Source organism: Ovis canadensis, chromosome 7 (assembly GCF_042477335.2).
Source record: "Ovis canadensis isolate MfBH-ARS-UI-01 breed Bighorn chromosome 7, ARS-UI_OviCan_v2, whole genome shotgun sequence".
Taxonomy (NCBI): Eukaryota; Metazoa; Chordata; class Mammalia; order Artiodactyla; family Bovidae; genus Ovis; species Ovis canadensis.
The window spans coordinates 66,435,014-66,461,766 of record NC_091251.1 but is presented as its reverse complement, the minus strand read 5'-3'; the positions used below and the strand labels follow the sequence as shown (position 1 = coordinate 66,461,766).

General features: G+C 37.3%; 1 protein-coding gene across 2 annotated transcripts in view; it reads left to right on the top strand.

The window, feature by feature from the left end:
- UNC13C (unc-13 homolog C) overlaps positions 1-26,753 on the top strand; it is a 701,596-nt gene that overhangs the window by 280,719 nt on the left and 394,124 nt on the right. For both annotated transcript variants that reach the window (XM_069596439.1, XM_069596440.1), the window contains 3 exons: positions 6,014-6,092; positions 8,283-8,354; positions 23,625-23,844. In XM_069596439.1, the coding sequence (XP_069452540.1) occupies positions 6,014-6,092; positions 8,283-8,354; positions 23,625-23,844 (371 nt within the window). The remainder of the gene's footprint in view (positions 1-6,013; positions 6,093-8,282; positions 8,355-23,624; positions 23,845-26,753) is intronic.

Below are 26,753 nucleotides of genomic sequence, written 5' to 3'. Positions count from 1 at the left end.
CATGTAACAGAGAAGACTGAAATATGGAAGGTCAAGTGAGCAAGCCTGGCCACTGGGGAGATGAGATATTAAGTTATCCATGGTCTTGGTTTGGAATGAAAGATTCTTATCTGTGAAATAGCACATGGAAAGTATGAGACAGAAGCCTGAGGACCAGGGGGAAAGTTAAGGACCACACACTAAAGTGGGTTAGCAGGCAAAGACTTAGTCACTGAAAGAAGGCAAGAGCCTAGTGACTCAACCAGTAAATATTTTTTAAAACTCTAGACATACGGATGGCTAACAAACACATGAAAAGATGCTCAACATAACTCATTATTAGAGAAATGCAAATCAAAACCACAATGAGGTACCACTTCACACCAGTCAGAATGGCTGCAATTCAAAAATCTGCAAGCAATAAATGCTAGAGAGGGTGTGGAGAAAAGGGAACCCTCCTACACTGTTGGTGGGAATGCAAACTAGTACAGCCACTATGGAGAACAGTGTGAAGATTCCTTAAAAAATTGCAAATAGAACTGCCATATGACCCAGCAATCCCACTGCTGGGCATACACACCAAGGAAACCAGAATTGAAAGAGACACATGTACCCAAATGTTCATCACAGCACTGTTTATAATAGCCAGGACATGGAAACAACCTAGATGTCCATCAGCAGATGAATGGATAAGAAAGCTGTGGTACATATACACAATGGAGTATTACTCAGCCATTAAAAAGAATACATTTGAATCAGTTCTGATGAGATGGATGAAACTGGAGCCGATTATACAGAGTGAAGTAAGCCAGAAAGAAAAACACCAAACAGTATACTAACACATATATATGGAACTTAGAAAGATGGTAATGATGACCCTGTATGCAAGACAGCAAAAAAGACACAGATGTGTATAGTGGACTTTTGGACTCAGAGGGAGAGGGAGAGGGTGGGATGATTTGGGAGAATGGCATTAAAACATGTATACTATCATGTAAGAATTGAATCGCCAGTCTATGTCTGATGCAGGATACAGCATGCTTGGGGCTGGTGCACGGGGATGACCCAGAAGGATGTTGTGGGGAGGGAGGTGGGAGGGGGGTTCATGTTTGCGAATGCATGTACACCCGTGGTGGATTCACGTCAATGTATGGCAAAACCAATACAGTATTGTAAAGTAAAATAAAGTAAAAATTTTAAAAAAACAAACAAACAAACAAAAACAAAAAAAAACTCTATGAACCTCATGTTTGGGAACACATGTAAGAATTAAAGATTTTAAAATTAAAAAAATAAAAAACTAAAAATAAATTAAATAAAAATAAAGTGATTATGCTTGGCAACAGAAAAAAAAATTACTGAATGCCATGTATATCTTTTAGAAAATTTGTATTATTTTTTTCTGTAATGAAATAATTAACTGAACCTGACTCAAGGTATGTAGCCATACATTTTTATACACAGATTTTATTAAACTCAGTAAACTCCTTTTAGTATAATTAGGTGAAGAAGTAAGAAATAAAGCCATGAAAAATATAAAAGCTTTTTAAGAGAACAAATGTTGAATTAGAATACCTCTCACTTAATTTAGCCTATAAAATTATATCCATTGTCAATTATATGTGGTCATTGACATTCCAGACATTTCTGTGGATCTCCTGATGCCTTTGTCTCATTTGTAATGCCTGTAGTCTAAAGACTCCTTTTTCATCAGGGGAACACTTGAATAGCTGGAGAGGAGCCACTTGGGGAGGATTGGGACTATTTTATACAGTGATACAGGGCTTCTCTACTGAAGATAATAGCCTTTGAATACATTTTTTTAATTCAAATACTAGAGACACCTCTAAATCAACTGGGACAGGCCTCTTAAATCTAGAAAATATATACATTATATATATGTTATTAATATTAATATGCATTATATTATATATATTAATATAGTTATATATATATTTATATATGTTATTAAGAACATGATATTCAAGGCAAGACACTCCCACAATGGATATCAAGCTCTACCAGGTATTTCTAGGCCTGGGGAAGTTGCTGTCCTTAAGATTTAATAAGGGTAAAATGGGATTAATGAGAAGCCTCAACTCATATTGTTGTAAATGTGGAATTGTGTAATCATAAAAGCAGTAGAGTATGATAGTGCTAACTCTGACTTAGATCATGATCTTTGGGATGATTCTGAACTATTCTGTGCCTTACTTTCTTCATCCATAGAATGGGAGAAATAATTGTACCTGTTCCTCAGTGGATTTTTTTGAGAATAAAATGACATAATACTTGTAAAGATTGAATCTGATGATTAGTATTATATCTGGCTCCTGGTAAGCACATTTAAATGTCAGCTAGAATTAGCTAGTTTGCTGGCTACATTAGAGACAGCATAATCCAATCAGCTATTACAGAAAGGGGTGAAATCAAACAGCTCTTCCCTAAAATTAGATTTCCCTTCAGAATTACCTGCCTGCTGTTGCCCCTGTTGATGACTGTCTCTGACCTCCTCCTCATCCAGCCTAACTAGTTTCTTCTGGATTTTAACTGATATCCATGAGCCTGACCTCTTGCCAAAAAATCAATTATTTCCTTACCTACTGTGTTCTTTCCAAGAGTCACCTTTTTTTGGTTGTTGTTATTTAATCACTCCCAGACCTCTCCTCTTTAGGAAGCCTCTCAGTAACTATTACACAAATAATTGACGTTTGTATAGCACTTCACAGTATTTACCAAGCACTTCTCTATTCAAAAAGTGAGGCTATTAGGGCAGGATCTTTTTTTTAAGTTTGAAATAAAAGCTTTATTATTAGTTGATGGATAAGCTCTTTAATGTATATGTTTATCCAAACTTCTTAGAGTAATAGTAAAAATGTAAAATAAGAAAACACAACCTGATGAAGAACACTTTGGGCACTACCTATGAAGCTTAAGAAAATATATTTTACTGCATTGCATTTTTAAAAATTATAAAATATAGGTTTAATTAAATTAAATAACAATCTCAGATGAGACAGAGATGTATTTTGGTTCCATGTGTTCTAACTTTGGCTCAAGTTTGGCCTCATTCCTTGTGTATCTCTCTTTTGATGAGACAAGCATAAGGGTGAAGTATGATTCAAGAACATATATGTGCATTATTTATTCCTGAATTTGTGAATATATAGAGTTATTCCAAATTCTAGATGGGCTTTGGAATTTAAGTTCCTTGAGAAGGAAAACACAAAGATAATAAATAATCTGTTATTGATAGGAACACTTTGCAGTTTATAAATCACTTTCTCAACCATTATCACAATTGGATATGTTTCTCTACAAAGTTATTAAAGTCACATTATTTAGGAGTCAAAACATTTCAAAACACTTGGAGGCAGTGAGTTAGTGTGATTGCTATGTAATGTGGTGGAAAGACATTTATTGATGAACATTTTATGCCATTATTATTCTGTTCACAGAGGAGTGAAAGTAGAAACTGCAAGGAATCAGAGTTTTAGATTGGAGCAAATGAAAGTGGAAAAATGCTTTGGAAACCTACTTACATAATCCTTTCCCATCTATTTATTTTCACATATATTTAGTGTTTGAGATGTGTGTATGGTGGGGGAGGTTCAAGCATGAACAAGCAGGGAGAGAAGAATATGGAAAGAGAATAGGAGTGAAGCAGGATGCCACACTGAGATAGCAGTGAAAGTGAAGTTAAGTCGCTCAGCCGTGTCCGATTCTGCGACCCGTGGACTGTAGCCCGCCAGGCTCCTCCGTCCATGGGACTCTCCAGGCAAGAATACTGGAGTGGGGTGCCATTTCCTTCTCCAGGGGATCTTCCCGACCCAGGGGTCGAACCCAGGTCTCCCACATTGCAGGCAGACGCTTTAACCTCTGCACCACCAGGGAAGCCAGTCTTTCTGAAGATGAGTGTTGAGAAGAAAAAAAAAATATACTGCCCTTCTGTACTCTGCAGTTTCTTGGAGTTCATGATAGAATGTTGCCAATGTGTCTTTTGTGATCTCAATTCTTCCTCTTTGTCACTGTGACTATCACAGCCCTTGACCTAGAGAGTGTCTTATGTACTCAGTCATTTCTGACTCTTTGTGAACCCATGGACTGTAGCTGCCAGGCTCATCTGTCCATGGGGATATTCCAGGAGAGAATACTGGAGTGGGTTGCTATGCCCTCCTCCAGGGGATCATCCCAATCCAGGGATCGAACCCAGGTCTCCCACGTTGCAGGCAGATTCATTACTGCTGAGCCACCAATCAGCTGCTCTAGAGTGTCAGACAACAGAAGCTGTATTAACTCCTTTTTTCACAGGTTCAGTGGTGGACTGCTTAACTGTTAAATGTCATCTCCAGCTACCACACCCTGTTTCCCCTCCCATCTTTTATTCCTTCCCATTCTTTCTTTCCTCTTCCTTAGTCTCTGCCCCATAATTACTCTTGTCCTGTATTCTGTGACCTATAAGTAACTTTAATTTCAAGTGCATGACCTTAAGTATACTCTGTTCATCACTGACAGTAACACAACCATGTGCAATGGTTTTAATATTTTACATGTATTACTGGATTTGGTCCTTATTTTCAAACATGTAAGTTATGGCATTATTACTGTTTATTACCATCATTAATATTTTGCTCTGACTACTACTTTATATGAGTTGGATGATGGATTTTTATCAATTGTCCAAGATCACCAAACTGGAAGTATTAGAGCGCAGACTGTTAGGTACTAAGAGATGCAATAAGACAAAGGTTCGCATTTGTTAAATTAAGCAGCAGGAATGAAAAGACAATCTTTGTGTCAGTGAAAACTGAATATTAAAATGCTGATAACCTTTAATTGACTGTTGCAGCCTGTTTCAATGGCAGAGCTGCCCAGCTAAAACATTGTGCCTGCATTGTTATATTTCTGGTGCAAAAGCTGGCTCTCAGCTAGAGGTTAGCAGGAGTTGTGCAGTTCAAATGAGAAGGGGATGATGATGATAGCACCTTTTTGGTTGTATAAAAAGACTGGCTTCGATGCAAGAAAAATCAAATTCAATGTATTAAATTTATTGTAATAAACAAATATTAATATATTTAAAATTATTTTAAATGGCAGATATAACACATGCGCAGTATAAAAATGTTGAACATTACTAAATTTATAACATAGGGAGTCTTCTCTCTTTCTCTCATCCAATTTTATTCCACGGAGGTAATTACGGTTATCAATTTGGTGAATATATTTCTAGACATTTTCCATGCGTATATAAGCACCCATGCATATGAGGGTCAATAGGAATCTTAATAATATGGAAATGTGCTTTCTTAACATACTATATTTTTTCATATATGCACATGGGTATTTAGCTTATTTGCTTTAATGATTGCATCACTTCCACTGTGTAGTATTCTACAATTCATTCAATCAGTATACTGTTACTGAATATTTAGGTCACCTAGCTTTTGTTGTTGGTAGAGAAAGTTGCAGTGAACATGCTTACACAACATTTAATCTTGTGCATTTATCTTTGGATAATTCAGATAAGTGGAAATTATGGTACTGGGATAATCACTAGTATTTTAAATATGTTGATAAATTCTTAAGATGCTGCTTGGAGTTCAATCTGTGGAGGCACAATGTACACACACACAAAAATAGTATTTTTACAATAAAAGTATTTTTTTTTTATCATTGCAGACAGATGAAACTTTTACCAAAACTGGTTTGAATCTGTTTCTTCCTCTAGGTGCAAAGTTCCATATACATAATGATTTTAATTATCCTCTCTGTGGTACAATAAAACAATGTGTCAAACCAGACCATATATAATTCTACAAAATATGAAACTATCTAAGATGTAGAGTGATCACTATGTGTGATAGTTGGTCTCTTATTTGGGGGCAAGGTCCTTGAGTCTTGGGTCTTTGCTGCTATCTTAACCACTATGGTAATCCCTTAACCTTTCTTTCACAGACTTTATACTACAGACAGAGGAATTTTTTTAATAGGAACTCTATTCCCCATTGAAATCATTCCTTTCCCCCTCTTTCAGAGCTGGTCGGGGACTTTATGGTATTGACAGTATGCCAGATCTCCGCAGAAAGAAAACTCTGCCTATTGTACGAGATGTGGTGAGTCACTCCTGTTCAGTTCATTTTGACTGCATGTGTTGTCTTTATTAGATGTCATATTGTCCTTCTCATTAAATGCCTAGCCTGTAAATATTTCATAGCGTAAAACACAGGAGAAGCTGGATGCTAGCAGCATTAGGCTTATTTTCTCTTTAAAGTCGATTAGATGGAGGAAATAGCTCTAACCTTTTGATGGCTTTTGATATTAGGTGAAATTACAGATTGAGTTAAAATAGTGCTATAATTGAGCAAAAAGGAAGTCATACAACATGCCAAGTGGTCTTCTACAATTGGGCTTTGATGTGCTCAATTTTATAAATGACCATGAGTTTAATTTGCAGTAGAAGGCTGGATTTGAAGTCTTCACCTTAACCCTATAATCTTTTAGCATTTTATAAAGCAAGCAGACAATGTTAATCAGTTCTTTATTCTTTTGTAGTAAGATCACATCTAACCAAATTAATAAGCTGTTTCACTCTCCAAAGAAAACCATAGCTTCCAGGTCATTAAAGCCTATATTAGCCCTGAATATAACTCTGAATAACAAACTCTGCTATAAGGAAATATGCTGGAGACTGCTGAGAAATGAAAAGAATTAATAATAGTCTGTATTAAAGTCTAAAAAATAGCCCATCAACAGGAAAAAGAAATGTTTTCTATCATTCACAGTGTTTTCATGTTTTAGAGCCATATTCTTAATGGTTTATTGCATGAAAATATATTTCCCCCAGAGAAACTGAAGTTTCCCTTGTACACCAATGTATACAGATTCTTGATACTCGCAATTTTAAATTTTGCTGTGAAAACCTTTATCTGAAGATCATCACTTTAGCTTTAAATTAGAAAAGACAAAGTCTTTTCTGGAAAAATCTTATGCTGGAAAGCATGATATGTCTGTACAGTTATCTCAGATTCCTGCTGTTGTACTGTGACATCATTTTTTAGCATTAGGCTTATTTAACTTTATTATGTTCTTTTCTCATATGTCTAATTATTTGTATTTTATTTTCTCTATCACTTGGACTCTTCAGGCCATGGTAAGTGATTTTAAATTTATTTAATATTTGGCAGTCTTCTCAAATACTGCTCTTATTCATGCAATCCAAGAGAACATGGTGGGGAAATAAAAAGACAGAAACATATAAGAATAATAAGTTTGGGTTCTAGAAGAATTTAACATCTCCATTCTGAAAGATAGGACAACTTATGTAAATAGCAAGTGCAAATATGGACTAAAATAGACTAAAAATATAATTTGAGGGACAGTAGTTGTCAGAGATAAAAGACTATCTTTGGAGATAAGTGCCCTATAAGTTTACAGGGTAGGGGTAGAGACAGATGGAAAGTCACCTCCCCACTTAGGACTATACTGAACTTAACTAGGCACAGTGTCTTTGTGGCTGCAAGTAGATATATTTCTGACCACATGAATTATTCCACTGTGACTTCCCTTTGTTCCTAATGGGGGAGAATAGTTAACATTCCCATGTAGAACTGATTTCAACAGTTCTCTATAGTACCACTGAGTACATTAACCTTATATCGTGTATGTTTCTAGTGGGAGCCGTATAATGGTTCTATTTTTCAGGGGAAACTAAAGGAATGTAACTATTACTTAAAATCACCTAAGTTACCAGCATTGAGTGAAGAGAACAAATCTGGGAATGATGATTCTCACTTGATAAAATGTATACTTGGTAAGAAAATACATTGGCTAGATATGGAAGCATATTCCAGGAAACTATAGACAACTCAAGAATCACCTAATACCTGTTGTGATTCAGGGCTATCAGAAAGGTGAGCTGGCTCTGTATCAATGGTCCTGTTTTATGAAGGCATGTGATTATGGTCATTTTGGAGAAAAACAATGTTTTAGAAGTCTCATGCTAGCCTAGAAACCTTGGGTTACAGAGTATTTCTTACTGGGCCTCAGTTTTATCATCTGTAAAATGTAGGGTCTAGGTTTGATGATCTAAAAGGGACGTTTTTAGCTTTAATGTTCTGTGATTCCACATTCTAGATGAATTGGCTGACTACTGAATATAGTAGGTCCCTGTTACCTAAAGTGTGAACAGTGATAGTCTATACTCTTACATTTTCATCTTCCGCTGAGTAATAGGTAAATAACAGTCACCTCATGTATCAGTAACTCACGATTGTTTTTTTGTTTGTTTGTTTTAATTTTTTAAGACCCTGGCTGCCCGGAAATCTGGACTCTCCCTGGCTATGGTGATTAGGACATCTTTAAACAATGAGGAATTGGTAGGTGCAGAGTCAGCTACTAACTATGCATTGATCATAGTCTGGGGAAAAGCATTCTGCTTGGGCCGCTTGTTTGTTATGTTTATTCCAAAGTTCTAAGAATAACTGGGAACAATGCAGAAAGTCTCACCCTGAACAAATTTCCTCAAAGCCTCAGCTGCACTATCATACAAATTATCCTGTCTTGCGCAAATATTCATGTACCTTCATATCTTTACAAATGCTATTCCATCCAAACACACTTTTCCACCTGAAAATTCCTGCTAAATTTCTACATAGTCCACATGTTGCCTCATTTTTGAGGCTTTCCCAAACACCTCCCTCCCCTTTTGGTTCAATTATTTGTTTCTTCCTCTGGGCCTTCCTAGCATTTAATCACAAACTCCAGAGCATGGTATGGTTAAGAGTGAAGGCTGCTTGGGGTGAATCCCATTTGGACTACTAAATTAGCTTATTATATCTGGCAAGTTATGTAACTTCTCTGGGCCTGAGTTCTCTCATATGTATAGTGATGTGATAATAATACAGTAGATGAAGGGAGTGGATAAGTGTTTAACATGCTTACGCAGCCTAGGGTACAGTATACAATAAATATGAGCTGGTGCTTTTATTATTTTTCTTAGTACAATTTGATTATTTTACATAAACCTTCCCTTTTGACTCCATGAGGGTAAGAACTGCATCTTGTTTGATGTCCTTGTAAATGTTTTCATCCCTAATGCCTACTACATAGTCTGGCATGAGATAGATGCTTTGTCAATTCCTTATTGAATGAAAGAACCAACATGATTAGAAGGTAGAAATAGATTGCAAATATCTAGATCAGGGATTCTTGAATTTGGCTCATTAGAATTGCCTGTAGGGGTGTGTGTGTGTGTGTTTATGTGTATGTGTGTGTTGCTCAGTTGTGTCCTTCTACTGTATGTAACCCCTGGACTGTAGCCTGCCAGGCTCCTCTGTCCATGGAATTCTCCAGGCAAGAATACTGGAGTGGATTGTGATTCCCTTCTCCAGAGGATCTTCCCAACCCAGAGATCAAACTCAGGTTTCTCCTGCACTGCACACAGATTCTTTACCATCTGAGCCATCTAGGATCGCCTAGAGGAGCTTTCAAACCTTGATGCCTGGGTCTCACACTCATGAATGATTTAACTGGCTTCAAGTGTAACATGGATCAGTTCAGTTCAGTTGCTCAGTTGTGTCCGACTCTTTGTGACCCCATGAATCACAACACGCCAGGCCTCCCTGTCCATCACCATCCCCCGGAGTTCACTCAAACTCATGTCCATCGAGTCGGTGATGCCATCCAGCCATCTCATCCTCTGCCATCCCCTTCTCCTCCTGCTCCCAATCCTTCCCAGCATCAGTCTTTTCCAATGAGTCAGTTCTTTGCATGAGGTGGCCAAAGTACTGGAGTTTCAGCTTTAGCATCATTCCTTCCAAAGAACACCCAGGACTGATCTCCCCCGGAATGGACTAGTCAGATCTCCTTGCAGTCCAAGGGACTCTCAAGAGTCTTCTGCAGCAGCACAGTTCAAACACATCAATTCTTCGGCACTCAGCTTTCTTCAAAGTCCAACTCATGCATCCATACATGACCACTGGAAAAACCATAGCCTTGACTAGACGGACCTTTGTGGGCAAAGTAATGTCTCTGCTTTTCAATATGCTATCTAGGTTGGTCATAACTTTCCTTCCAAGGAGTAAACGTCTTTTAATTTCATGGCTGCAATCACCATCTGCAGTGATTTTTGAGCCCCCAAAAATAAAGTCTGACACTGTTTGCACTGTTTTGCCATCTATTTCCCATGAAGTGATGGGACCAGATGCCATGATCTTCGTTTTCTGAATGTTGAGTTTTAAGCCAACTTTTTCACTCTCCTCTTTCACTTTCATCAAGAGGCTTTTTAGTTCCTCTTCACTTTCTGCCATAAAGGTGGTGTCATTTGCATATCTGAGGTTATTGGTATTTCTCCCAGCAATCTTGATTCCAGCTTGTGTTTCTTCCAGTCCAGCGCTTCTCATGATGTACTTTGCATATAAGTTAAATAATCAGGATGACGGTAGACAGCCTTGACGTACTCCTTTTCCTATTTGGAACCAGTCTGTTGTTCCATGTCCACTTCTAACTGTTGCTTCCTGACCTGCATATAGATTTCTCAAGAGGCAGGTCAGGTGGTCTGGTATTCCCATCTCTTTCAGAATTTTCCAGTTTCTTGTGATCCACACAGTTAAAAGCTTTGGGTTAAAAAACAAAACAAAACAAAACAAAAAACAGGTAATTCCAATTCCAATGACCAGGTGGATGTTGTGCCATGGTAACTGCATCCTGCCAGCCACTATGGGGCTTGTATCCAAGAAAATTTATCTGTGCCCCTGTGCACAGATTATTGCAACTGTGTACTACCTCCCTCAATTTTAGAGACTTTGTCTTTCTTAGAGAATAAAAACATGGCCACCGTCATTGCTTGTTTTAAATTTCTATATATTTGACATGTAAACACCATTATTTACATTTTTATTTCTCATTTTCTCTTCTTTCATTGTCATCTTCCACCCAAAGCCAACCTTTCCTAGGTCTCCATCAGCAAATCCCCTCAGCCCAATATATATCAGCAGTAGTACATGTCTGTTTGAATATCTGGGTGCTACAGCATGTTCAGAACATTTTGTATTGTGCCATGATATTTTTAAAACATGACTGCTTTTCCAGGGGCTTATTTTTATCTGTTGGGTTTATTATGCCATGTAATACTTCCAGTGTAGTTTGGATACAAGAGAAAATAAACATTCTCTGATACATGAAAAAGCCTCATATTGCTTACTGAATCTCAGAGTATCCAGTCTTTTGCTTTAGAGGAAATAATCAAAATGGAAGGTTTTTATTGATAGACTTCTAGACTGTTTTTTTTTTTGATGTTTGAAAATATTGTCTTTGGTTTAAAGCACAAATACTCATCCCTATGAAAGTTAAGAGGAAAGCAATAGAAATCAGAGGAATACCACTACATTTTCTGAAGCTCTGACAGAGAGCACACCCTCACTGTATGGTTAAAATAGCTAGTGGTCAACTGTTCCTTTACTTAAAAGTATTCATTTTAATTTTAGTATTGAGTTTCAGAAGCCCTCTGTAAAAGATTTTTCTGTGTGAGTGTTGGCTGGATGAACCAAGCCCAATAGTTCCTGCTAAAACTCATAAAGCCCGTTTCCCTGGGGCCAATGTCTCAAAAAGCAAATGAAATATGACTTCCGTACAACAGGCATATTAAATGTCATTCTTGACAAGCTGTCACATTAAGTCATTACATGGGCAACTAATATAAATGCTGGAGTGAATAATTTCTAGTTCCTGGTGCTGCAAGTCCCAGGTACCCTCAATGTGAAGCATGAAATATTTGCCTTTACATGAAGAAAAATGACTTGGCCATGTGGAAAATGGTAGCCCTTCTGTTTTAATAGCCCTATTCTATTTGAATTAAAGGGATGTACAGTAAAAATCTCAGTCATCTCTTCCAAGGAAGGAATGTGCTATAAAATCTGAGACAAGTCGACAGTGGGTAGGCCAGCACCATTGACACACAGTTGGCAGTGGGCAAATCACTGCTGAGTGCTCCATCCATCACCAATTCCTACTCACCATGAGGAGCTACTGGGGTTGATTAGGAATCTCAGTCTAATTGGCCCTTAAGGTCTGAAATTTCTAAATAGTCCAATCTGATTGAATAACACAAGACAGAATAACAATCTGGTATTCATACACAGTAATCTGCCTGGCGCTATTTTGCTTAGCTTTGTGCTTGCTTTCCCAGTGATGATTTCCTAGGTTTGGACCCAATAGTAGCACAATAAAAATAAATCCACTCTACATTTCAACAAATACGGACTGTCTGCTATGTTTCAGGTATTGTTTCAGATTTTGGAAATAAGACAGAGAACAATTCATCTAAAAATCCCTGCCACTATGATGCTTATAATGTAGTGAAAGGAGAGCTGAGATAACAGTCACCCAATGACTGTTGCCATGGTTCTTAATAGAAGCTCTTAGTTGGTGGGGTATTTAAATTAAGACAGGCTTAGATGATGGTTATGGGAAACTCAGAGTGAAGAACCCAAATCACCAAGGCTAAAAGAGATTCTCAAACATGGTTTTTGTTCTATCTGGGTCGATGGCCATGTTTAGGAGGCTGGCCTAAGGGCATGCTTATAGAGTGTGTGAATTCTCACTAAGGGTTGATTTGTCTAGGAATATAGAGGTCCTTCTTCTAATACAGGGTTCAGGCAAAAGTAAAGGGACTGGCAAGAACTAGGTATGAGAGTGATCAGGAAGTCAGACCTGGGCCCTATTCCTAGCATGACACTATAAGAATACATGGGAGAAGGAAACAGTTTAGAACCACCTGCCTAGTACCTGGGATTCAGTCTGGAAGTTGAAGGCTCACAGTTCACCCAAGGAGTCTGGGGTCCTGCTCAGAAACAGGAATCCTTTCAAATGATTGTTGAAGTGATGTGATCTGAGTTTGAATCTCAGCTCCACCTCTTACTGCTTTTCAGGACTCATTTCTTATCATTGCACTTTATCTCTCTCAGACTCATCCTTAAATTAATGCAATAATACTTATTTCACAATGAGTGAGAATTACGGAAATGTCTTGCCAGGCACAGCAATGGCCGTCAGGGCAGTGAGGTAGGAACTTAAGGTGAAGAATGCAGAGTACGTGCTGAGCCCAGTGCATCCCTGTCACCTTTGCAACTGAGCGGCAGGTTGCAGGGAGTATTGACAGTGGCTTCATTACAAGTAGTGTTGCTACTGGTCTTGCTTCTTGCCTTCTTCAAGAGCATGGTCCTAGGCTTGAGAAAAGTGTTGGTCCAAGTCCACCATTTATTAACTGAGGGAACTTGGGCAAGTTACTGAAATTTTTTTGGCTTCAATTTTCTCATATGTTTGCTAATTATGTAAAATGTTTGCATCCATATTCATTAGTAAAATGGCGTATGGTTTACCATGTCTTTGAACAATCATGGCATCAATAATAAATTAATTTTGTTAAATAAGCTAGAGAGCTTTCTTTTTTGTCACTTCTCTGGGAGGATCTATGTGAAATGAGTGTTGCTATACCTTGACAGACTGACAAAATTTGCCTCTTAAAACCATCTTGTAGTTTTGTTTTGGGAGGGGGTTTTGTTTGTTTTATTTGAGGGTAGTTATTTGACTACTGAATCAATTTATTTTATATAACAGTTCTATTCCTGTTATTTAAACATTTGTTCTTAAGTCAATTTTGATAATTTATATTTTCCCAAAGGTTGTCTTTTTTTCTAAATTTTCAGATTGAATACCATCAAATTGTTCATATAACTGTATCATTCATAAAAGCTTGAGCTGTTTTTATCTTATTTATTTGTACTTTTTTCTCTTTTGTAAATCAGTATACAAGAGATTCTCTGGCATTGGTTGACTCCATATTGTTGATTTGCTTTCTGCTTCATTTATTTCTGCTCTTGTCTTATTTGAATTCATCGTCTGCTGTTTGTATTTGTCCTGAAACTACTTTTCTAACTTATTAAGTTGACTATGTAGTTTGTTAATTTTTATTGTTGCTGTTAACTATTGTTGTTCAGTCACTAAGTCCTGTTTGACTCTTTGCAACCCCATGAACCACAGCATGCCAATCTTCCCTGTCCTTCAGTATCTTCCAGAGTTTGCTCACACTCATGTCCATTGAGTCAGCGATGCCTTCCAACCGTTTCATCCTCTGTTGCACCTTTATCCTCTTGCCCTCAATCTTTCCCAGCATCAGGATCTTTAGCTATTGCATACATACAAAATACATACAGCATCAACAAAGTGAAAAACAGTACAAACACCTGTATATCCATCACTTAGCTTTGAAAAGAGAATATTTCCACCCTCTGTGTATTCCTTTCTCAATTTCTTCCTCCTTCCAAACTTCAAAGATTTTATATCTATCATTTTACTGCTTTTGTTTATATTTTTAACCACATGTGTATAACTTAATTTTCTTTTTGTCTTTACTAACATATGCATTTAAAGCTATCCATTTTCCTCTTAGCACACTTTAGCTGCATTGTACAAATTTTGATATATAGTACTTTTATTGTTGTTTAGGTAGAATTGTTTCGTAAATGGTCCAGTGATTAGTATTTTGACCCATCAGTTATATGGAAAGTGTGTTCATTAATATTCCGAAGATAAGGGCTTTATTTTGTCACTGCATTGTATTCAAAGGAGAAGGACTGTACTTCAGTCTTTCTTATTTAATTGAGGATTTCTGGGCTTCCCTGGTGGCTCAGACAGTAAAGTGTCTGCCCACAGTGTGGGAGACCTGGGTTCGATCCCTGGGTCAGGAAGATCCTGTGGAAAAGGAAATGACAACCCACTCCAGTACTCTTGCTTGGAAAATCCCATGAACTGAGGAGTCTGATAGGCTATAGTCCATGGGGTCTCAAAGAGTCAGACATGACTGAGCGACTTCACTTTCACTGTTGCTTAATAGCTTAATACATGATCAGCATTATAGATATCACATCTGAGCTTTTCTGTTTTAGTACATAAGTTTGGGGGCTTCTATATCTCTAATAATTTCTTTCAACTTTTGCTAGTTGACCCTAATAATCTTTTAAATGTTTTTTCCTTAAAAATATTCTATGTGATATTAATACAGCTACACTAAATTTTAATTAATTCAGTTGGTAAAGAATCCACTTGCAATACAGGAGACCCCAGTTCAATTCCTGTGTCAGGAAGATCTGTGGAGAAGGGATAGGCTACCCACTTCAATATTCTTGGGCTTCCCTTGTGGCTCAGCTGGTAAAGAATCCACCTGCAATGCAGGAGACCTGGGTTTGATTCCAGGCTTGGAAAGATCCCCTGGAGAAGGGAAAGGCTACCCACTCCAGGATTCTGGGTTACAAAGAGTTGGAAATAACTGAGTGATTTTCACTTTCACTAAATTAGGTTTGTATCCTCCTTGACAGAACCTTTTCTAGCCCTTTATTTACATTTTATTGTGTCTTTATTCATATCTTATAGAAAAACAACTTGATTTTAAAATGTAATTTCAGCATTTTCCTTTTTATGGGTGAATTCTATTTTGTGGGTGAATTAGTTCTATTACTTTTTAAAATTTACTATTTCTCTTCATTTTACTCTGTTTCCTTTCTAGGTTTATTTTCTGTAGATTGAGTTTACTTTCCCTGTTTTCCATTAATTAGATTGAAGTTATCTATACTATTTATTTTAATAAAGTAGATAAGTTTTAAATGTTTAATTTAAATACTTTTCAAATTTTAAAGTTGATCAATGATCCTGTCTTAAATACACACACACACACGCACAAACACACACATATATAGAGAGAGAGATCTGAAAGTGCTTAGGCTTTGATTACTACCCTCAGTGCCCACATTAGGTAGGAGGCAAGTCTTAATGTCATGTCTGAAAATTATATGAAAAGCCCAAGGTCAAAGCCCATGGACTTTAACTGGATTCCAAACATATCTCCTAGGTTTCCAGAGATTCCACTTTTGTAATTTTGTCATTAAGATCCTTTTAAAAAACTTTCTGAGATAACTGGGGAATCTGTTTCTTTTGAGCCCCTTCTATATAGTAAAATGTTTTATTTTTTCCCACAAAAAACAGTAAAATATTTTTTGTTTTTTCTGGCTAGGTTGCCTGATTAGTTTTTCAATATACAAAATGAATATGGTAATATTTCTAGAAGATTGTTGGGGAAATAAAATGAGATAAATTGAGAGCACTTCAACCATTTTGGACACATGGTGAAAAGTGAGTGTTGCTTGCTCAGTCATGTCCAACTCTTTCTACCTCATAGACTGTAGCCAACCAGGCTTCTCTGTCCATGGAATTCTCCAGGCAAGAATACTGGAGTGGGTTGCCACTGCCTTCTCCTGGGGCTCTTCCTGACCCAAGGATCGAACCTGGGTCTCCCCCATTACAGGCAAATTCTTTACTGTTTGAGCCCCCAGGGGAGCCCCTTGGACACATAAATTTGTAGTAAATATTAGTTATTATTTTTATGATTGTCTGCTTTTACCACACAGCTTTCCATAGATGCATGAGTGACTTTCTTATTTACAAAAGAGAACAGTAGAATAGGTTCCCTTTAGGAGAGATGCTCACCCCTTTCCCTCATTTTCTTTTATAGTATCTGAATCCTCTTTCATGACCTCCATCAGAAGATTTATAAAAACTCAGTCTCTGCCCCAACTGATGAGAACTAGACCTTTCCACAATAAAATGTCCAAACTTTCCCCCAGTGGAGAATTTCACATTATTTTTGGCCTCTTATATTTAATAAGTTACTTATCTTATACCACTTTCTTTATGTATATATATTCATTGAATGCTTGAATTGGAGAAAACCCAATACTTATAGTACATGACAAATTTGTCCTAATTTGTTATCAGATCAAATTCCTTGTCATGTATTGGCATGAAACAAAATTATCTTTTTTTTGTTAGTTTATGGTTTTATTTATATTAGCCTAACTAAATCTTTTTTTTTTAATCTTCTGATATATATTCTTTTCACATTTACTACATTGTTTTCTAGACCATCTAATAAGGATACAGAAATGAAAAAAGCAACATTGCTGATGGAGTTTTTTCTCACAGGACTTAAGTATTAACCACAGTGGCAAATCCCCTTGTTCTTGTTGTTCTCAGTGATATACCTCATCACCACTGTGGGAAACCTTGGTCTGATTGTTCTCTTCTGCAATGACCCTCACCTTCACATTCTCATCTTAATCCTTGGAAAATTGGCCTTTGTTGATGCCTGGATATCCTCCATAGTGACTCCAAAGATGGTGGTCAACTTCTGTGGCAAGAGCAAAATTATCTCTCTCACTGAATGCAAGTTACACATTTTTCCCCTTGCAATCAGTGTAACCACAGAATGCCAGCTTTTTGCTGGCAACAATGGCATACGATTGCTATGTGGCCATAGGCAAACCAGTGATACTATCCAGTGATTATGACAAATAGACTGTGCATCTGGCTACTAGCTTTGTCATTTTTAGGTGGTATTTCTCATGCCATACTTCATAATACTTTTTTATTCAAATTAACGTTTTGTGATTCCATCATAGTATAGCACTTTTACTGTGATATTATACCATTGTTTAAGATGTCCTGTACTGACCCTTCCATTAATTTTCTGATAGTAGTTATTTTCTCTGGATCATTACAGGTGTTCACCTTTCTCATTGTTCTTGTGCCTTATTCACTTGTTCTCTTTACAATTTTATTTTATTTTTTAATTTAATTTATTTTATTTTATTTTTTTACTTTATTTTACTTTACAATACTGTATTGGTTTTGCCATACATTGACATGAATCCGCCACGGGTGTACATGAGTTCCCAATCCTGAACCCCCCTCCCACCCCATATCATCTCTCTGGGTCATCCCCGTGCACCAGCCCCAAGCATCCTGTATCCTGTATTGAACATAGACTGGCGATTCATTTCTTACATGATAGTATACATGTTTCAATATCACTGGAGCCGATTATGCAGAGTGAAGTAAGCCAGAAAGAAAAATACCAATACAGTATACTAACACATATATATAGAATTTAGAAAGATGGTAGGGATAACCCTGTATGCGAGACAGCAAAAAATCATCTTTTAAAATGTATATCCTGTATTGTCCTCTTCTTAAATTATTGAATCATCTATTTTATCACTGTTCTACACTCTTTATTTGGACTCAATCTATTAGTTACTTAAGTCAGTGGTAATGTGACTAAAACGATGTGAGTATGAACAAATTACATAAAGTGTTCCATGTAGAGGCACATAACTTTTAGTCTGTGTACATTCTGCTGTAAAAATTTTGCCTGACTAATTTTACCTTCTGGTGTCAATCTTATGTAATGATTAGTCTGATAAAAAAAATCAGTCATGAAATTATGTCTGTTTTTATGCTCAGGATCTTATTCTACCATTGTTCTGTCCTCATTACAAATTTCAAAGGGCACATTTATCTAACCTTTGCTCTGCAAATCTTTCTGATGCTTTTGTCCAGAAATAGCAAATGATACCTCAGTCAGTTCAGTTCAGTTCAGTCGCTCAGTTGTGTCTGACTCTTTGCAACCCCATGAATCACAGCACGCCAGCCCTCGCTGTCCATCACCATCTCCCGGAGTTCACTCAGACTCATGTCCATCGAGTCAGTGATGCCATCCAGCCATCTCATCCTCGGTCGTCCCCTTCTCCTCCTGCCCCCAATCCTTCCCAGCATCAGAGGCTTTTCCAGTGAGTCAATTCTTTGCATGAGGTGGTCAAAGTACTGGAGTTTCAGCTTCAGCATCATTCCTTCCAAAGAAATCCCAGGGCTGATCTCCTTCAGAATGGACTGGTTGGATCACCTTGCAGTCCAAGGGACTCTCAAGAGTCTTCTCCAACACCACAGTTCAAAAGCATCAATTCTTCGGCACTCAGCCTTCTTCACAGTCCAACTCTCACATCCATACATGACCACTGGAAAAACCATAGAGGGTAGTAAATTGATTCTTTTCTAAAAAGCATCCATTAAGCACATGAAATACACTTCAAAACAGAAAGCATACTTTTTCCCTAGAATTATCAAAATGTGATTGTTTTTAAGTAGAAGAAAATGATGGTTTGCATATTCCTATGAGGGAGTATGAGAAGAAAAATAGAACTTTATTAGTTAAGTCATTGGTTAACATGGGGGTGGGGGGAGAGAAAAGGTATGTGGCAAATGGAGGCAGCCAAGCTTTGTTCCTGGTTTAAGTGTCAACAGTTGGTAGATTGGAATTTTGGTGGCCCCAAAACACTGGTAATTGTTCTCGGTAGGAGGCTTGACTGCTTTATTTCTTGGACTCATTCTAATTTCCCCATATAGCTGTCAATAGGAAAGGCAATTCCAGAGTCCTAATTGTTCAGGAAGTGATTTAGTAGAGCAACTTGCTTTAAATTTCAGTTTCTCAGAGCAGGAATTTTAAACAAAATCTATGTATAAAATATGTGCATCTTCCCCTTTGTAGTCCATAGGTCATACTTGGTTACTAAGTCTTATCTGAGTGATGGTGTTCCTTGTTCTCATTTCTACAGATCAAGGCACTGTTGAAACACAATAAAATGGCCGTATTTTCTGAAATCACTTCAGTAGTATAAAAGTAATTGTTATTATTTTTTACTTCTCTGAAAAAGCCTGATGTCCTGACTATAAATATAAAAATTACTGGAAGAATATGGGTCAAACTATGCCTAAATTTGAAAGATTAAGCTATTTTTTATTTTAGTGCTTTTTCGGTTTATAAATTACTTCTGCAGTGAGCATAGATTTTATTATTATCCCAACATACATTTTAGCTAATAATAATACATTGACTGTACAAGATTTGAAAAGTTTAGAAACATTTAGAATAGATTAGTGGCAAGTCTCCCAAATCTCTGAATCCACTCTATCAGTCCTAATTCCAGTAATTAGGATTCTGCTTGTTCTTCGAACCATCTTCTCCATACGTCTGGTTCCTTGTTTACCTAGGCCAGAGACCCTGTCTTGATAACATAATTCCCAGTCCCCATCCTTTCACATCAGTTAGCATCCTATTACCTGCACCAAGTTATCTTTCTGTCTACTCTGAGTACTTGTATGCGTGGGTATATATGTGTATATTTTTTCTCTTCTAGTTAATCATTTCTTAATCAAAGCTAAGTGGCAGACTTCCATTTCCCATGGCTCATTTTAGGGTTTTCTTTTGTTTTCTTCTCTTTTGTTCTTATTCCGTGCCCCATATCCTAGATTTTCACCTTACTCCACAAAAGCTATGTTGTTGTAATCTTATTTGATCTGCTGTTATTTTGCTGCTAAAAATACACTCTTTCCCTCAGTATACCATATTCCCCTGAGATGATCATATCAGATTTATTTTTCCATGCTTTCCTTAGCTATTGATTTCCTGAATTTCTATATTGACCATCATTCTCTCTCATGCTTTGCTGGAATAAGAAATATTTTCATAAACCATTTATTTTAGAGTGATTTTCAGCTTTAGTAAACACATGCCCATATCCCCAAAATCAAGAATGTAAAATTCATATTTTCATTTTCTTAAGACTGGGGACATATACCCTCTAGTGAAGTATCTTATGTTTTTGTCCAGCTTCTATAGCTTTCAAATGTTATGGATTATTTTAATGCCCTATTCAATTGATTTTTGATGTGCTGTCTGATAAATTTTCCATGTTTCTTCTTTTTTGAAATGGGCTTCTCTTCTCATGAAATGGACCATGACTCTTTAACCAAAACAAACATTTCAATTTCAATGAAACCTTCTCAGCTGTCTGTCAAAACCATCTTTCACTTGTTTTCCTTCAACATGTGTAATATTTTAGCAAGTGTTCCTTATATTAATACTATAGCCTAAAAATCTAGAGGACTGATTGTATATCACTTGAATTCAATAAAAAGAAAAGGGACATAAAGGATTAGATTAAATGTGTTAATCATTAAATTTAAATTGTGTGGATAAATTCATATTAGAAAGCAACTGCTTGCCTAGCTCTGGCTTCTCTGATAGATCAATTGGTAAAGAATCTGTCTGCAATGCAGGATACCCTGGTTCTATCCCTGGGTCAGGAAGATCTGCTGGAGAAGGAATAGGCTACCCACTCCAGTATTCTTGGGCTTCCCTTGTGGTTCAGCTAGTAAAGAATCTGCCCAACTCTGCTTTCTAAGTTAATATGTATCTCTCTCTTTTCTTATGTTCAGTAGCAGACTCTGTTCTATTCCTACCTAGTGTTCCAGTTAGAGTTGTTGTTCTTTCCCCCTACTAAGATAACAAATTATACAATTGCAAATACACCTGAACTCCAATCTTGGTGTTTCGTTTTTTTTTTTTTTTTTTTTTTAGCTAAATCAACAATTCTGTACCATGCACACACACACACATCACACAGTCCCCCAGGCCCTCAGCTCAGAACATAAAACTGTCTATGTAGAACTAATGGTATATCTCTTATGCCAAGAATCATTCACTTCACTTCGAAGATATTGAATATCACTCTGCAAGGCAGTAAAGGGGAAGCAAAGATGAATAATACATGCTTCTAAATCTAATAGAATTCTTAACAGTTCTTTTCAAGACATGACATCTTCATTACAGAATGAAACCAAGAGATTTATTGACTCAGATTATCTTTATTGAAAAGTGATGGATCCACTTGTTCTATGTAAACGCTAACACAGAGTTCCCCTGCTGGAGAAGTTCCCGTATTTTGAACACACTTTTGGTGTGTAGACTCACTTGAAATGTAAAGAAATTTGATCAGACACTCACTGAGTAGCAAGGCTGGATCTTGGTTTTTAAAAGATAGAAAAAGATAGAAACATTTTTAGTGAAGATTAGCTTCCTGGTACGGAAACTCCTTGTACCATTACCAGACATATTCTAGGGAAACGCCTGGTGAGGCGAATTACTGATAAAAGGAAAAGTGCTGTTTCCATACTTTGGAATTGAAGAATAATAGAAAGGTAGCCATTTCAACACTGTGGGAAGATAGTCTGAAATGAGACTTAAGGATGATTAATGAAAAACACAAGCACTTCCCTTCTATTGTTGCTTATCAGTTAGACTCCTACAGGATTTATGTAAACAACTATTCATCAGGCATCAGGTGGCTGTGGGGAATTATTTATAAATGTAACTTCAGAGAGTGCTGGTCTTTCTCCCCAGCAAGTCACCAGCAGAGTGGGAAATGAGAAGCAAAGAGACTCATCTAAACAAATCTGCAGTATGAGCACTCTTACTTAGCATTTATTCAGTGTTTGAAGTCTATGGGCTGTATTTGTTACTGTCACACTGATCATCAACACACAGTAGACAGGTAGAGCAGGAAATTGAGGATTAGAGAACTTAAGTCTCTCCATAGATTATAAGACTCTTAAGTAGCACAACATTCATTTCATGCCATGAAAAGATGTTGTGCCCTAACAATCAGAGACAAGACAGCTCCTGCCTTCTGAAGCCCATTTCAACTGTCATGCGACAGAGCCTATGCTCAGGAGCTCAGGCCTCTGGGCTCCTTGTTCAGTGCTCACTTCACCAATGGCTTCCATGTACTGTTAAAAATTATCTCTGTTCAGTCATCTATAAAGATGTGGATGGAACTAGAGTCTGTCATACAAAGTGAGTAAGACAGAAAGAGGAAAACAAATATTGTATTTTACTGCATATACATGGAATCTAGAAAAATGGTACAGATTTTCATATTTACAGGGCAAGAGTAGCGATGGAGACATAGAGAATGAACAAGTGGACACAATGGGGAGAGGAGTGGAATTAATTGGGAGATTAGCACTGACATATATATACTACCATGTGTAAAATAGATAGCTAGTGGGAACCTGCTGTGTAACACAGGGAGGTCAGCTCTGTGATGACTTGATGGGTGGGATGGGGTGGTGAGGGAAACCACAGAGGCAGGGGATATATGTATACATAAAGCTGATTCACTTTGCTATACAGCAGAAACTAACACAACATCACAAAGCAATTATATCCCAATAAATTTAAATATATATATCCCTTTAAGGCAGTGAAAGCAATTCCCTGTAGAAAGATCTATAGAATTATACTACGGAATTGGGGAGGGGTGTCATGTTACAGAGAATGTCATGTTAGAATCAGGGAGGCAAGGCCTGGTTAAGATACAAAGGAGGAGTGAGGGGTGTCTGTAGAAGTTTAAAATCAACACTCAGAATACTTGCCATGACATTATTATTTTACCAAGAACCAACTTAGACCAAGGATAGTAATAGAAATTACTTTTGACTTTTGAATTGATGTTTCCTGAATGTCTATCTCATGCCATAGACTAGATTAGGATTGATCAAGCAGTGAGCATGATGTTCATCATCCTTGTGCTCATGAAGTAACAGGATAGAAGATGTAGTTACTATCAAGAAACCAGAGCTCCGTGCTGCCATGAAAGAACCTCGCACAGCAGTGGAGCCCAGTCCAATGTGAAAATTAGGGAATTTCTGTATTCAAATTACTGAATTGGGCCCTGGAGCATTGAAGGAAGAATACTTGAGCAGAGTCACTGTAATGACAGTCATCACTTAAATCAATAATTAGAGAGTCCTCTCAAAATAGCATTTTCAGGAAAAAGTGATAACGTGGTTTGTTTTATGTTGGCCTTCTCCAGATCCATTGATGTACCTTACATTGGTAACTTCTCTCACCTTCCCAGAAAATACATGTCTTCAAGAAGACGCTACAGGCACTGATCTACCCCATGTCCTCCACCACCCCGCACAACTTTGAGGTCTGGACGGCTACAACACCTACCTACTGTTACGAGTGTGAAGGGCTCCTATGGGGCATTGCCCGGCAAGGCATGAAGTGTTCGGAGTGTGGAGTGAAGTGCCATGAAAAGTGTCAGGACCTCCTGAATGCTGACTGTTTGCAAAGTGAGTACTCAGGTGAAGAAGCAGGTGTGCAGAGCTGGTCTCATCCTATGTATTTTCAGCCCTTGCTAATTCTCAACAAATCCTATCCAGTCACACAAAGTTATACACATTGCCCATCAATCACCTAACTGACTTGGTTGACCCTGGCACTGTCAGATTCCTCAGAATAACTACTTGGAGTTCAGTGGCACTTGGCCCAAGTAGAAAATTTCAAAGTGACTTCCAATCTGTGTTCTTACTTTTATCTCATAATAGCCCCACATGGTCAGTGGGAACATGTAAAGTCATGTTCCTCAAACAGGGTTGACGCATCCCTGAGGTGACAGTAACTGGAATTCTTTTCCAAGCCTGCTTGACTTCTGCCTTCTGCAAGCAAGCCCCATGCTCTTCTGCAGCCCCTGTGCAGACCTTGAAATTGGGAGGTCGTGTATCCGAATGTCAAAGACAAATCTAACTTACCAGATAGGTGACCTGGAAAAAGTTTTTCTAACTTCTCAGGGCTTCATTTTTCTTCCTTCAAATAAATAGGAATAATAAAATTTACCTTAGTGGTTTATTTTGAAGACTAAATGGGAAAGTTGCTGCAAAGAATCTGGCACATAGTAGATGCTCAGTGAATGTTAATGGCCTTTTCCATACTTTTACATTTCTGAATAAGTACATGTCACTTTGACTTTTATGACAGGTTATCTTAGATTTTTCATTTCTGAAAAAAGAAAACCCTTTATACTGGTACTTTAAATTAGGTCCTGAAATGCCAAAACTCTAAAACACATATTATTGACTTTTCACTGCTGAACTGATTTGTCTGCTGACCTTAAATAACTAAAAAAGGTCCGCTGAAGAACTCTATTTAAACATGGATTTTCATTTCCAAATATGTTTTTCACATTTAATAGCGTCCCCTTTGTTATTTATTTGAATATGGTCAGTGTAAGGTGCATGGGTTGCCTGCAATTGAGGGAGGACAGAGGAAAATGTCAAAAGAGAGTTAAATCGCAAATGCTGGTATGGCCGGCTGTGGTAGTAACAATTCACACACATTGTACACTTTCCTCTACCTGATTAGTATTCTCCCTATACAGCCAGATCTATTGAGACTGTTAATGGTAATGAATGTGTTTTTTAAAGCAAAATAGTACGCCTTTAAAACATAAAATGTATACTTAGGAATGAATGCTTATAATGAAGGGAAACTGACTCAGTATTACCCAGCCAAGTTCCCTGCAACATCCCATCCTACAATTACACTTTAGTCTACCTCTTTTAAAAGTGAATTCTGAACCAGTGTCTTAAGAAACAATCATATTAGGGCAGTGATATTTTGAGAAAATAGGTAGGAAAAAATATTGCCATAAAGAAACTATGGCTTAGATCTCTTAAAGAAAAAAATGATGTAGGTCATACTTAAGAAATGAGCTCATTCTTCAGGTCTTTCAGAGAAGAGAGATGCCACCCACTCATAAGCTTTGGAAACATTTTCATAGTCTGTTTCCATCTCTTCAGATAGCATGCTTTATTTGGTAATGGTTAAATACATGTGGCAAGCTTTTCTTTGAAGTTATTCATTAAAATGTATGTAAACTGGAAGAATCAGAAACAGTACAAAAAAAAGTGAAATTAGATGTGTATCTCCCAGGAAAGGGATGTTTTCCTTAATAACTCCTTATATTTCCCTGAAATTCACATTCTCACACTGAATGGAAAGAGGTTTTGCTGATACATGAATTCAGCTTCACCACTTACCACATAACTATCAATAAAATTTAAAATTGTCCTAGCAAACTAATGTTCAAAATTCTCCAAGCTAGGCTTCAATAGTACATGAACTGAGAACTATCAGATGTTTAAGCTGGATTTAGAAAAGGCAGAGGAACCAGATATCAAATTGTCAGCATCTGTGGGATCATAGAAAAAGAAAGAGAATTCCAGAAAAACATCTACTTCTGCTTTATTGACTATGCCAAAGCCTTTAACTGTGTGGGTCACAACAAACTGTGGAAAATTCTTAAAGATGTGGAAATACCAGACCACCTTACTTGCCTCCTGAGAAATCTGTATGAAGGTCGAGAAGCAACAGTTAGAACTGGACATGGAACAACGGACTGCTTTCAAATCGGAAAAGGAGTATGCCAAGGCTGTATATTGTCACCCTGCTTATTTAACTCATATGCAGAGTAAATCATGCGAAATGCTGGCAGGATGAAGCATGAAGTAGAATCTAGATTGCCGGGAGAAATATCCATAACCTCAGATATGTAGATGATACCACCCTTATGGCAGAAAGCAAAGAAGAACTAAAGAGCCTTGATGAAAATGAAACAGAATAGTGAAAAATCTGGCTTAAAACTCAACATTCAAAAAACTAAGACCATGGCATTCAGTCCCATCACTTCATGGCAAATAGACAGGGAAACAACAGAAACAGTGACAGACTTTATATTTTCTTGGGCTCTAAAATCACTGTAGATGGTGACTTCAGCCATGAAATTAAAAGACCCTTACTCCTTGGAAGAAAAGCTATGAAAAGCCTAGACGGCATATTAAAAAGCAGAGACATTACTTTGCCTACAAAGGTCGGTCTAGTGAAAGCTATGTTTTTTCCAGTAGTCATATAAGGATGTGAGAGTTGGACCATAAAGAAAGCTGAGTGTTGAAGAATTGGTGCTTTTGAACTGTGGTATTGAAGAAGACACTTGAGAGTCCCTTGGACTGCAAGGAGATCAAACCAGTGAACCCTAAAGGAAAAAAGCCCTGAATATTCATTGTAAGGACTGATGCTCAGCTCCAATACTTTGGCTACCTGATGCGAAGAACTGATGCAACTAGAAAAGACCCTGATGCTAAAAAAGGTTGAATGCAGGAGGAGAAGGAGATGAGAGAGGATGAGATGGTTGAATGGCATCACT